Source organism: Marmota marmota, unplaced genomic scaffold, assembly GCF_001458135.2.
Source record: "Marmota marmota marmota unplaced genomic scaffold, marMar, whole genome shotgun sequence".
NCBI classification, from domain to species: Eukaryota; Metazoa; Chordata; class Mammalia; order Rodentia; family Sciuridae; genus Marmota; species Marmota marmota.
Window position 1 is genome coordinate 34,629,699 of NW_026000093.1, and position 14,323 is coordinate 34,644,021.

The following is a 14,323-nucleotide window of genomic DNA, read 5'->3' on the forward strand; positions in this document are numbered from 1 at the left end:
TAAAAATATATGATTTTGTTTTTGTTTTTGTTCAGTTTTAATCGCTTGGATCTACCACCATATAAGAGTTATGAACAACTAAAGGAAAAACTTCTTTTTGCAATAGAAGAGACAGAGGGCTTTGGACAAGAATGAATGTGGCTTCTTATCTTGGAGGAGCTCTTGCATTTAAATACCCCAGCCAAGAAAAATTGCACAGATGTGTATATAAGCTGTTCATTCTGTACAGTGAATTTTCTGAACCTCAAAAGTATAAATGTTTTCCGTTCTTCCACAGAAATATGCAAAAGTTCATCATTTTCTACTTTATTTATTGTTCCCTTGAAATGACTGACCAGGAAAAAGATCATCATTAAATTTTGAAGCAAGCAAGAGACTTTATTAAATATAAGAAGTATATTATCTATATAAGCATATATGATAGTGGCTCTAGTTCTATAGAGCCCCAAGTGTATTAAACATGACAGCTGTTCATTCACAAAGATCTGAATTTGCTTTACCTTGTTTCTATTATCCAGGGGAAAAGTGCAAATTGCTCCATGTTCTCCCTTATGTAACATCTCCTGAGGGTGTTTTAGTTGCATGGCTGTTCAGGAAGGTATTAAGGGCTTAGGCCAAATCTTACTTTGAGTATATAAAAAAAATGCTGCTGGCTTTTTTGAAGACAGGTGCTTGAACTTGTCACTTTGTTTTAAAATAAATACAATAGTTGAAAAAATTTCCACTCTTTGCTTACATACATCAGTAATATATTGAGTGAAACCATAACTTACATAGAAGTCACGTACTAGATCCAATAACATTTAGTTTGTTACAGAGATTGGAAAAAATTCATTGAGCAGCATAGAGATTTGTTTACATGTTATTTTGAGATGCTAGGTATTTGTGAAATTAAAAGAATCAGCCACTTACGTAACTTCTGTTTTATAAATCTTTGATGTTCAAATTTAATAATAAACTAATGCAGCTTGATACTGAGGAACATATAAAAAGGTAACTTGAACTTTGGCACTTCTGTGTTGAAAGTTTTGGTTTTGTAAAACCAGAGGCATTGAATAAAACCGGATGCATTGAAAAGTTACATAAACATTTGAACACTCAAATAGGTGAATAATGATTTTTTATTAGTGTTTGAATATCTTCATTGCTCTCAAATTCATGAAAGTTCTATATCTGAATTACAATAAGCATGTAAAAATCTTTTCACTCAGGAGGACATTTACTTAACTACAAAAATACAAATTCCAATGTTAATATTGCTTTTAGCAAACTGGGCTTCCTAATAAAATCAAAAAATTTTCAATTTGTATCATGCTTTCAGTATGCACCGTAAATTTCATTAACTCAGATTATTTTATAATATTGGGAAATGACTTATTTGTGCTGCCTGTAAATATTCCACCATAAGTGCACATGGGAAACACTAGTATACAGTCTAACTTCATATTTACTATATACTAGTTTTTCTACATATTAGCTTGTATTCTGCTTTTTTTTTTTTTTATTCAGGAATTCACAGTAAAGATGAAATAAAGGCAGTGACTCACATAGTTGAAGACTCATTTCCAAATCCTAACCAAAAACATGCTGTTTTTTTCCAAATCTAAAGAATTATTTAAAAAATTTTAATGGGGCTGGGATTGTGGCTCAGTGATAGAGTGCTCGCCTAGCACGGGCGGGACCCGGGTTCGATCCTCAGCACCACAAAAAAATAAAGGCAGCCCATCTACACCTAAAAAACAAATACTAAAAAAATTTAATGTATGACAAGCTACGGGTGACCAGTCCCTGAAAAGGACTTATTAAATCATTCCAGAAAAAAGACACCAATGGTAGCACTGCCCCATGAACTAAGAAGTTATTGACTACCAATCAGCAATGATATCTGAGAATATAATTTAGCAGATTTGACTGAAGAAGGTGGCATTCAACTAGTTTCAGGGAGCCGCTCCCCTGAGTAAGAATTAACTATACAACAGGTAAGGCTACAGAGATCAAACCAGCTAACTGGAGAAGACTAGTTTGGAGACCTCAGCAGGACCTTTAGAGGCAATTATAGATACCAGATTTACAAACAAAGCTGTCTTATCTACTTAGTGATAGTCATGGGGAAAAAAAAAACAAAAATGTGGCCTATATCTCTTACCTCTCTCCTCCCTTATCATCTGTTCTGAGCTGGACCAACCAGAAAGAAATTAATTTAACCAGAAGTATTTAAGGCTCCCTGTGCCTGAACACAACTCATGAGAAAATGGGAGAGAAAGAGGGAGTTCAGAGGCCATCTCACATTGTTACTTCATTTTTGTGGCATTTCCCTCCACCACTAATAAACTGAACCCAGAAGTGGGTCACAGATCCAGCACAATCCCAACAATCAGGTCTTTAACTGTCTTCCAAGAAAGAAGCTATCAATCAATGTTTACTTTTTCTGTACTTCCTTCTAACATTAACCTTTACCCTACTGACTTAAATTATCTGCCTAACTCTTCTTACCGTGAAAACTAGATAGGATGGTGATGTTAACAATATTTCCAGGTAAGTTTAGTCTACTAAAAATTACTTCAATTGTTAAGTTACATCCATAACTCAGAGAACTCTAGATATGAAATAGGAAGTTCTACATATGTGCTTCCCTGCATGTGGAACTCTTGAAAGTACGTCTCTTTTGAGGACCCTGAGCTGTCATTTGGAGAGATGATGGTTCTTAGAAAGTTTTTGTAGGTATTCTACACAGATTATTAAAATACCATCTCAGATGAGACCCAACATGGCCCTGCTTTGCAGTTGTGGTTCCTGCGTTAATGCTGAATAAAATAATGCTGACCGAATTCGGCTTTACAGTTGACTGAATCTAAAATGATCTGCTAGATAATTCAGAAATAAAGCAAATTTATTAAAGTATGAGATTGTGAAAATAAAAGTTCTAGAACACATCCCCCTTAGTCTGTTGAACTTAAAACACCAAGCTTGAGGCCAACTCTTCTAAGTTCAAAGTGGCATGTCCTGAATTCCAAAATTTCTCTCCCCAGTCTCAACCAAGGAAAATACAGGTGATAACAGTATTTTTTAAAAGTACTTACTAATACTCATTATAAATCTTTGACAAAAATAATAATGTAATAATAAAATAATAATATAATAATAAAATAATCTTAATTCTCACAACTACAAGAGATTGGTAGTTTTGTTTTAATGACGTTTGCTTTATAGGTGACATCAGTGAATCTGAGAAGTCATTTTAGAACATTCATAGCTAGTCCCCAGTCCATAATTAGAAATTCAGTTGGGAAAATTTCTTGGTCAAGAAGTGAGAGCTCTCAGGTTCTTACAGTATCATGGCCACATTTTTCTAAATTCAAGTTTCTTCTCATATCCTCAAAAGGAAGGGGAAAAAAAAAAACCATAGGAGAGGTTATCACAGGAGAGGTTATAAATTCTGTAAACAAGTATGTGGAGAAATAAGCTTCTTAAACCAGCATATTCATCTCTGGAATGCATAAAAGAATATTCAAGTGGAGAATGCACAGGAAAGAGAATGTAACAGACTCCAGACATAGTGTGTCTCACCCCACCCTGAATAAGAAAACATCAAGAACAAGTCAGGATCCTGGAGTCAAATGGAAGACTTTGAAAGTACCCAGAATCAGAAAAATGGAAAGGCATCACATCTTAAGAGAAGGAAGCTATTCCCAAGTAATGTGGAAAAGGAAGTTAAAAGCTCCTTAAAGGACCTAGCAACCACACTCTGGAGATAAAATTAATGTTGATAAAAAACTTACATGTAATGTTCATAGCTATATTTTTAATACTTAAAAACTGGAAAAAGCCTAAGTGTCCTTCAATGAGTCGTTAAATGAACTGGTACATCCATATAATAAAATATGCATCGACACCAAAAAGAAACTACAAATAGAACTTGGATGGATGTCAAAGAGTGGAAGAGGATAATCTCAAAAGGTCCCATACAGTGATTCCATTTGTTTGACATTCTTAAACTATACATACAAGTACTTCTTTGACAAGTAAAATCTGAATAAGGTCTGTGGATTGTACCAATGTCAATTTCCTAGTTTGATGGTAGAGTTATTTAAGATTTATAACTATGGTGGATCTTAACTATATCACTGGAAGAAGAGTACATAGGACTCCTTTGTACTATTATGAATCTATTAATTCTTTCAAAATAAAAATCTATTTGAAAGCTGTATCAAGTATGAGAATATATATGCTCCCATCCATAAAAGGCTTTGTTAAAGATAACCCATTTCACAAAACAACTTATTGCAGGTGTATGTGCGTGTACGCACTGGAGGGAATGACCCAGGGCCTTGTTCATGATAAGTACATGCTCTACCATTAGCTACACTCTACCCAGTTATTCTTGTACTATCCCAAACCCCCCCAAATTCCTAGTATCGCTGTTAACAAATACGCTCCTAGAAAAATACATCCAAAGTCATTGAGAAAATTGAAAAAAATAATTAGCAAGTATGAAGACCCCAGCTCTGGAAAAAAAGAAGATGGGAAGGAGAAAAAATTCTATAACACCATATGTTAATATGAATTAAGTTGCCAATATGGGGGAAAAAAAACCTGAATTAGAAATTTAAAAACTCAGAACTAGACAAACATGAAGATGTGAAATGACTGAGGATTAAAACTCGGAAAAACTGAAAAAAAATACAAAAGCATCTCAGAAGTGAAAAATATAAAGTGTCTGAAGAAGAATATATAAAATCAAAATATAAGGGATATGGAAAACAAATGAAAAGAGCTAAGAAAATGAAACAGAAAAATCAGGATGAATATAAAAATCAGGTAATGACTGAAAAATATATATTATTAAATGGAGTCCCTGAGATAAGAATGAACAGTAGTTTTCAAAGTGAAGTCAATGGGGTCAATCTATTTGAGCCAACATTGATAAAAACTGCATTGTCTTCTCCAAAACGTCAATGTTGTGAGAAGAAAAAGACTGGGGAAATGGTCTAGAATAAAAGCAACTAAGCAGCAAATCAAATGCAATGTATGGCCTTTGGTACTGGTTTTGAAAAGTACATTTTTAGGAAGCATTTTTAAAGTATAAGATATTTGAGAAAATCTGAACATGGCTATTGCACAGGTTGGCTCCAAGATACACCACTTAACTATCTTAAACCAAGAACCCTAAACATTCTAATCATTTGACTTTTACTGCACCTTCTCTGTAAGATCGCAACTCTGAAAATCAAATCCAACTTGAAAATCCACTCCCCTATATGCTACCTCTTTCACAAAACTCTTTTCTTGATACCTTCTCATCCTAGTATTTAGAAATCTTATACCATTTTGCAACATTGATGTCCTAAGATACAAAATAATCTCTGAGCCATGGAAATTTATTGCTACCACTCTTAGGACAATATGGCAATTACTACTTTTACCTAGTTATTTGTGAAGAAACCTAGAATTTTGTAAGTTTATTCTGTTAAATGGTCACAACATTAGAAGAACTGAAAAGTCATAAAACAGTTATGATTAACATATTATCTTTATAAATAAAACAAAAGGCAATGTTTATTGGGTATTTCATGTATTTTCTTCTCTGAAAGGTCTCATGTCTTTTCACAAACCTGTAAGCAACTGAGTAGCTTCTGTTTGTACCTAGAATGGAAAAATACATTATAAGCAAACATTACAGCTTAGAGAATGTGAAATTGAAGTAGACTCATTTCTAAGAGTTTCTAAAAACTGGGATAGATGATTTTAAGAATAAAATTTCTTGACAAGAATGACTGGATAAGACTTGAGAGAATTCTTTCACATTAGTACATATTCCTAGACTTTTATGTAGTAAAAATGTATTTGATCTGTTATGTCAAAGATAGTAATTCTTTATTGCACGAAGCAACCGCTAACATTTATTTGGTGATAGTACCTAAATAGTTACTATGTAGAAACGAACATACTGTAAATAAATTCACATTTGAAGTGAATACTACTGTGTTTTCAACAATGTTTGCATTTAGACAATTAAAGTTCTTAATTCACCCTTATTTAACAATGCCTCAATGAAAATATCTACCTTACTACTACTATATTAGAGCTATTTTACCTGCTTATCTTCCTCTGTGTGTGCTGGATAGTCCTTGGCTTTCATTAACCAGAAAGCAGCAAGCTTTTTGTTCTTTAATTTCAAGTATGTCTTTCCTAAAAGAAGCAAGTTTTTGCTGTAGAAGTTTGGATCCACTGTACATAAGAAGAAAAAATACACTTTAGGTCAAGATAAATAGTCTTGCTTTTATTTTAAATGTTTAATTTTTTGGTACGATTAATAAAAATTTTATGGTCAATAAGTGATTAGACTAGTATTCTCTTGTTCCTATCTCAAACAAATATCTGTAAAATAATCAGGATTTACTGAATGTCTGCTATGCGCTAGGTACTACACTGCAGACCATATCATTTTCACAACAATTTTATAAAGTAGGTATCTCCATTTTCAGATGAGAAGCTGAAGCTTCTGACATATAATAAGAACAGCAATTTTCTTTTTAAATGTCTTTTCCCTATTATATTCTCAAGTGCTTAGAACAGTGCCTGGAAAATAACATATTTAGGACATTTAGTAATGAGTGAATGAAATCATGATATGTAAATTTGATCAGCCTTTTCTGATTGGCAGCTATACTTAGCTATAGAAATAGAATGAAAGTTTCTCTTCCTTTGGAATTTACAATGTAAAGGTGAAAAATGAACACATTATGTAAGAATGAAGAACTGCTTTACCAGATAAAGATCAAAGTGCTACACAGAAGGGCTGAGGATATAGCTCAGTTGGTAGAGTCCTTGCCTCACATGCATAAGACCCTGGGTTCAATCCCTAGCACCACAAAAACAAAGTGCTACAGAAAATCAAAGGAAAAAAGCAATTAATCTGAGAGATTATACCTGAGCTGATTTGGAGGATGAACAGGATTTTAACAGAAAAAGTGGAATGCATTCTTGGCTGACGGAATTTGTGATAACTTTTTCAATTTGAAGAAAAGAAGAATTAGGCTGGGGTTGTGGCTCAGTGGTAGAGTGCTTGCCTAGCATGTGTGAGGCACTGGGTTCAATTCTCAGCACACCATATAAATGAATTAATAAAATAAAGGTCTATCAACAACTAAAAATATATATATTTTTAAAAAGAGAACATTTTCAAAAAAAAAAAAAGACAAGAATTATCAGTGTACAGGAATCCAAATTTGAGAAACTTATTACACTGCTTAAAATACTTTTGAAAAACTCACAATTGTGGGGTTGGGGCTGTGGCTCAGAAGTAGAGCACTTGCCTGGCATGTGTGAGACACTGAGATCAAAAAAACAAACAATTGTATTGATGACCTGATTATTTTCAAAAGAAAAAGTAAGAATCAGAGATAATTAACATTTTCAAATGTAATTTAAAAATATTTTTTTTTAGTTGTAAATAGATATAATACCTTTATTTTATTTTTTTTTATGTGGTGTTGAGGATTGAATCCAGTGCCTCACTCGTGCTAGGCAATCACTCTGCCACTGAGCCACATGCCCCAGCCCCTCAGATGTAATTTTTAGAAAATGTTTTTTAAAAACCTATAATGATGAAACATTTGAACAAGTACATGTGTAGAATCTCAAACTTAATAAACACTGTTTTCTGAATCTTCTGATCAAATTTTATAGAAATATATTTACATTGCTTTTTATAGTGTATTTATAGTCAACTTAAACTTACATCCCTTACTTTCATGTTGTTCGTATTAAAAAGGATAAATTTGTAGGATTGGCTTGTAGCAGTAAGGCTAGTGATTTTTTTCAAAATAAAAAAAACAAGAAACACTTTTTCACAAAGAATATTCTGCAACTCAACAAAATCAGCCTGGTTTAAAACCAGAATTCCCATTTAAGTGTGTCTAATTTAACTGTATAATATCAAATAAAATACTTAACCTATCTAGGCATCCTCTCAAAAGGAAGGCTGAATTACATTAAGAACCATTCCTGAATTACAGCTCTAAATTCAGTAGTGGTATTTTTCTCTTTTTGTTTGAGAAATCTTTTATTAGATGTCCCAAACCAGTAATCATAACCAAAATACAAAAATTTCAAGATAAACCTGACTTTCAAAATGAAATCAGATCCTTGTAACAGAAATTGCCCAACAGTTTTTTTCTTGCACACAAACAACATCACTTTGCAAAATGCTTACAAAAATACAGTAGACACAGAAATACAAAAATAAATAAAAAGGCTCAGCATAATACCTAGCAGTAGCTTATAGAAACAGAAGCTATTCAGTTGAGACATCGTCCATAAACTATTCCCCATCTGGACCCAAAAGACAACCCCAAAGTCAGCTGGCTCCTGAAAACAGAACAGCTTGTTTCAAAACTTCCTCTGGAATTCTTTGAGGCCAGGAAGCAACGTCAGAAACCACTGTGGTTTGGAAGGTAGCAAGCAGCTAGTGTTCTGAAGCCACAAATAGTGCTTTCCTTTTCCCTCCCAGTAGTGACATTTTCTTTTTCAGGTGAGCTTCATTAACTAAAGACTTCAAAAATTTAGCCAGGCATTATAGTGCACACCTGTAATACCAGAAATTCAGGAGACTGAGACAGGAGTATCACAAATTATAGGCCAACCTCAGCAATTTAGCAAGATGATGTCTTGAAGTAAAAAAGCAAAAAGGGCTGGATGCAACGTCGCATGCCTGTAATCTCAGTGACTTGAGGGGCTGAGGCAAAAGGATTCCAGGTTCAAGGCCAGCCTCTGCAACTTAGTGAGACCATCTCAAAATAAAAAATAAAAGGGCTGGGGAGGGGGCTCAGTGGTTAAATGCCTCTGGGTTCAATCCATTGTACCAAAAACAAACAAAAAACTTTAAAATTTGTTTTATGTCTTGTGCAAAAAATAGTATAACAGAATGAATAACTTATCTCTCTTTAAAAAAATCCCTATTACATATTTAGCATTCATACAATTTTAATTATAGTAAAATGTGAAATTAAAAAATGTTACCTTGTTCTGCCCTATGAAAGTAGCCCAAGGCCTGTTAAAACCACAAGTCAAAAAAAAAAAAAAAAAAAAAAGGATTAAAGTAGACCAAATATTTTTAAAATGCATTTTCTCAATAATCTATTCCTATACTAAATATAAGTCAAAAATAATAATAATCTATTCCTATACTAAATATAAGTCTTAAAATAACGATCTTATTCTTCAACAGTGAGATTAACATAGACAAAATGAACACAATACTATTAAATCATCAGAGAATTAGCATATGTGGACCACTTCTAGTAATAATATAGTTGCTCTTGAGAATTTAGACCAAATTATCATGCACAGAAGAAAATCCATCATTGTTACTTAGCTTTTTGACCCTAGCAGTCCTACCAGTGATTTCTAGTAAAAACCATTTCAAAATCAAAAGCTGAAGGTACTGAGCAATAATAGGTTTCACCAGTGTAATTGGTTTGTTTGGATTTTGTTTTTATGGTGCTGGGGAAAAATCTGGGGTCTTTCTTGTGCTAGGTATGTGTTTATCGTTAAGCCACACTCCCAATTCCCATACCTGTGACTTTTTTTTTTTTAATATTTATTTTTTAGTTGTAGTTAGGCACAATACCTTTATTTCACTCATTTATTTTTTATGTGGTGCTGAGGATGGAACCCAGGGTCTCGCGTGTGCGAGACGAGCGCTCTGCTGCTGAGCCACAACCCCAGCCCCCCAGTGACTTTTTAAAAAAGTCCACTGTGAATCTGAAATTCTCTGCTAATCTTTTTGTCCCACTTAAACTACTATTTCTACAGTGCATTATTTAAGGCAAGCACACTGGTATACTCCTGTAATTCCACATACGTAGGAGGCTGAGGCAGGAGGAACTCAATTTTAAGGCCAGCGTAGGCATCACAGTGAGACCTGGTCTCAAAAAAATAAAAAGAACGAAGACAAAAACCTATAATGCATTATCCAAGACATTTTGTTTCTTAGAAACATAAAAATTTGTTATAGTAGAGCTGACTGTATATATTTTTCCTAACAATGTATTCTTTTTAGTAATAATATTTCCCAGCTATATTCTAGCTATACATTTAAATATTCTTTACAACAAATTTATACTATAATTTGGTCCCAAGAGTAAAAAGAAAACAAACAAAAAAATGAAATAATAACCAAAACAACCTCCTAAGAGACAAGTACTAGAAGAACTTTCCAACTGCCTATTTATTCATACTGAAATTTTTTCTTAACTCAAGATGTTTTCACAGGCTGGGAGTGTATGTAGTTTAGGGGTATAGTACCCACTTAGCACACACAAGTTCCTAGGTTCAATCCCTAGCACCAAACAAAAGCAAAAAGGATGTTTACCTAGTAATCCCTTTCACATTTTAACAGGAAAAGCAAAAGGCCTTGAAAATAGAATATGAGGCTTTCATACTCTTTTATAAAAAGTTATAATTATTATTCTTATCAATTCAAACATGATCTCTATTTTCCTAAATGACTCTGTTGTTGTACAGAATACAAGCCAGTTAACAGCTGCTATATTTCTTCTATTTTTTGACTTCTATATGGTATAGCTTTCAAATAGAAAATCAAGGCAGATTTTAGCCATGAGCTATTTTAGCTGACAATATACCAGAATTATCAGTTGCTTGCCTAAAAGGGGGAAAAAAGCACTCACCAGTCATGAATAATAAGTACAAGCCTTTAAAAACTTGCTCAAGTCCCTCACTGAATAAGATCTCCATGTGTGTGGACACTGTAGAATGGTGCTTTAGTTAAGAAATAGGTACTAACTTAACAAAGGACATCATACTACCTCCTCATAAGTGGAACTAGGAGGAGTTGCAAACAGCATTTTAGCAATTCTTCTTTGATACCAAGGCATTTCAGCAAATGTATAGCACCTAAGGGAAATAAAATAGCATTACACATTCAAATTATATTTTTTTTACTTAAAAAGAACTAAACATCAACAGTATTTTAAAAAAAATTTATTGTACCTTTAATCATTTTGTATTTTACATGATATCCAGTTGGTTAATATTCATACTAAATTATCTAGGATTGACCTGATCCATTAATTAGGGTATATTTTATAATTAAATATAAAAAGTAAGCAATAGTATAAGTAATGATGGTACAATGTATCACTACCACTGAGTATTCATTTTGTTCCAGGTAGTAGGCTAAATGTTTACCTCTCTCATCTATTCCTTATAACAAATGAGACAGGATCCTTACTCCTTTTTACAAATTAAGAAAATTCAAAGGAGTTAAAAAACTTACCCAAGAAAAATGACAAAACATGATATGCATGAACAACAATAACAACCAACAATTTAAATCCTTTTTTAAAGGGGTGAAGCAAACGACTGACCTTTACAACTTTCTGATAAAAGTGGAGGCGGGGAGAAGTTTTAGATCTTTGACTAAGGTCTAAATTTCTTGAGGCAGAGACTATATCTCATATTTGCTTAATAAGTGAGTGTACCTCTGTCATTAATCCTTGGTAGTTTAATATGTCCTTCATCCTGGAAAATATTTACTTCTATTTTAGAAGAGTCTGATACAGGACTATTTACATTGTTATCCCTTTTTAAGAATTTTTCCCCCATGTTGGGAATCAAACCCCAGGCTTCATGCATGCCAGACAAGCACTCTACCACTGGGCAACATCTCTAGCCCTACCTTTTCAGTTGATAATAAAAACAAATATTTAACTCTGCACACTATATCCAAAGGAAACAGCGGCTAACCTGTCATCTCTATAGACTCTATATACCATATATGTCAGCTATATACCAGAGCCAACAAATATTTAACATATTGGTGTACCCTCATATCAGTGAAATAATAACCCATACTGGACAAAAGATCACACTGAAATGGAAAGAAAGATTATAGTGTTTCCCGGATATTTTGAAGATGCAAAGACTCTCTTAAGGTATCCTACTATAACAATGTAGTTAAGATTAATTCAATCACCATTTAACATAGTGAATTTCCCAAGAATAGTCTTTCTCAAGAAAGGGAATTTAAAGGTCTACAAAGAGTTTTAAGATCATTTTTAGTCTAAGTACATGTTTCTAAGTGACTTGAATAGCAATGTTTAACATGATCATAATCAAATTTAGTCTGTTTTAACAATAAATGGATTTAATACTCTGAACTCTGCTGAATGTTTTAAAATGTTTTATATCTTGTTTTTGTATATGCTAAATATGAATTACAATAGTGGTAAATAGCACTGAAACATTAAAAAAGATTGCTTACCAAATACCCATCAGGTGAACTGAGGTGGCATCTTTAGGATTCAGTTCAATTGCTTTCTATCAAGAAATGAGAAAATCAATCATATTTGTTTTCTAAAAACCAGTAAACACCTTATTATACTGAAGAAGCCATGATTTAAAAACAAAAAACAAAACTGCAACCCTGTATTTTTATTCTTGTATTAGTCAACACTTTCTCCCTCCTCATTCTTTAAATGATTAAAATGTGTGCTAATACACTATTAATGACTTGTACTAAGGTTACTATTTTTAAGGTTCATAAACTGATAGTAGGATCTATTATGAGAAAACCAACAAAATATACAAATTAATCTAATTCTAAAAATAGTAATAATCTACAGCTCTCAATGCTTTTCCTCTTCCAGATTAAAAAAATAATTATAATAAAGACATCCTTTTATAGCAAATCCTAAATGAATACTGAATAAAAAGCATTCTTTCAAAAAGAAGAACTGAAAGTACATAATTTTGAATGTTTCCTATATGCAGAGTTTATTTTCCCTTGAGGAAAATTTATTATTATTTATTCATAAAATATATTAACAGAATAATTATGTATAATATTAATGATATATTGATAAAATCTTCCCAATATCTATTACAATGTCAATCAGTGTAAAGTATAAACTAGAAAATAACTTAAAAAAAATTATTCCACTTTTTAGCCACCACTATGCTGAAAACCTCACAGATTAATATTGAACCTAATTTTAAAATAAAGACTTTTTTAAAAAAATTAACACTTCTTAGTTCATGCTTTTCTATAAACTTACATTTTCACTTTCGGTTTGGTGATATATAAGACAGTTTCAAATAATTGTAGTGGTTAAGAGTAGAGTTTCAGGGGCTGGGGTTGTGGCTCAGTGGTAGAGTGCTCGCCTAGCATACACGGGGCACTGGGTTCAATCCTCAGCACCACATAAAAATAAAATAAAGATATTGTGTCCATCTAAAACTAAGAAATAAATTTAAAAAAATATTAAAAAGAGAAGAGGTTCAGAAGTCAGACTGCTAAATGACCCCTAACTGATTAACCTCATCAAGTTCTATATTCTGTGGCTGGGTTTTCTCTTTCATAAAAAAACAAACTGGCTGGGCAGGTATACCTAAGTGGTAGAGCTATTCCTTGCCTACCATGCAAGAGTCCCTGAGCTTGATACAGAGCACAAAAAACAAACAAACAAAAAAAAGAAACCACCTTTCATAGGGATGTGGTGAAAATTAAATTAGCCAGTAAAGTAACAGGAGGTGTTTGGTACAGTGATATCTTCTATCAACACCATCACTGTTTTCACTTTTCATAATATCCAGCAGTAGTAATGGAGCCAATTGCTAGAATAATGCAAACCAAGTATGACTTGGCAGAAACCTTCCTTTAGTAATGTGAGCAAGAATCAACAGTTTCTTAACATTTACTTTTTCAATACAGTGGTATAATTAATACCAAAACTATTTTATAGTATTTATAAATAAGTTATTCTCTATGAGCATTTCCCAACTGGAGTTCTGTTAGAAAATTAATTCCTAAAACAAAACATGATATGAGTAACTATTTTTTCCATTCTCCTAATGCCATTCTAGACGCCTAGGAAAAAAATAAGCACGCACAATGCATGCCTTATGGCATTTGGATTTAATTCTCGTATGGGAGGTGTTGAGGGGAGCTATTTTTAAGAAATCATTTTATAATCTTTTCCTGCCATTAGTGTGTCTTTCAAAAACTCCAAAAATGTTATTTTCTTGCTATTTTAGATATAATAATGGAATCCAAAATAGTAGTAAGTAGTATAAATGATCATTTTAGTGTGTGAATACTAAATAACTAAATATTATCTTTTTCATACTTTAAAATATGAATATGAGAGTTTATACAAAACATTAATTGGTTTTGTGGTACTGGGGACTGAACCGAGAGCCTCAATGCATTCTAGGCAGGCGTTTTACCACTGAGCTACATCTCCAGCCCTTTAGTTTTTTGTTTGTTTAAATCTTTACCTTTCCCTTTTTTTTTTTTTTT

The 14,323-nt window shown here is 32.8% G+C and overlaps 2 protein-coding genes across 11 annotated transcripts in view; one reads left to right on the forward strand and one right to left on the reverse strand.

Moving 5' to 3' along the window:
- Wwp1 (WW domain containing E3 ubiquitin protein ligase 1) overlaps window positions 1-1,303 on the forward strand; it is a 113,953-nt gene extending 112,650 nt beyond the window's left edge. For all 4 annotated transcript variants that reach the window (XM_015485931.2, XM_015485933.2, XM_015485932.2 and 1 more), the window contains one exon: window positions 36-1,303. In XM_015485931.2, coding sequence (XP_015341417.1) covers window positions 36-135 — 100 coding nt within the window. In that variant the 3' untranslated portion in view covers window positions 136-1,303. The remainder of the gene's footprint in view (window positions 1-35) is intronic.
- Window positions 1,304-5,511: 4,208 nt separating this feature from the next.
- The window catches only part of Rmdn1 (regulator of microtubule dynamics 1), a 33,840-nt gene continuing 25,028 nt past the window's right edge, over window positions 5,512-14,323 (reverse strand). For 2 of the 7 annotated variants that reach the window (XM_015485934.2, XM_048782768.1), the window contains 5 exons: window positions 12,287-12,342; window positions 10,830-10,917; window positions 9,022-9,052; window positions 6,095-6,228; window positions 5,512-5,643 (listed from right to left, as the gene is read on the reverse strand). In XM_015485934.2, the coding sequence (XP_015341420.1) occupies window positions 5,605-5,643; window positions 6,095-6,228; window positions 9,022-9,052; window positions 10,830-10,917; window positions 12,287-12,342 (348 nt within the window). In that variant the 3' untranslated portion in view covers window positions 5,512-5,604. Of the gene's footprint in view, window positions 5,644-6,091; window positions 6,229-8,423; window positions 8,589-9,021; window positions 9,053-10,829; window positions 10,918-12,286; window positions 12,343-14,323 lie in introns of those variants that run through there. The other 5 variants (XR_007340499.1, XM_048782769.1, XM_015485936.2 and 2 more) reach the window with 5 other exon arrangements.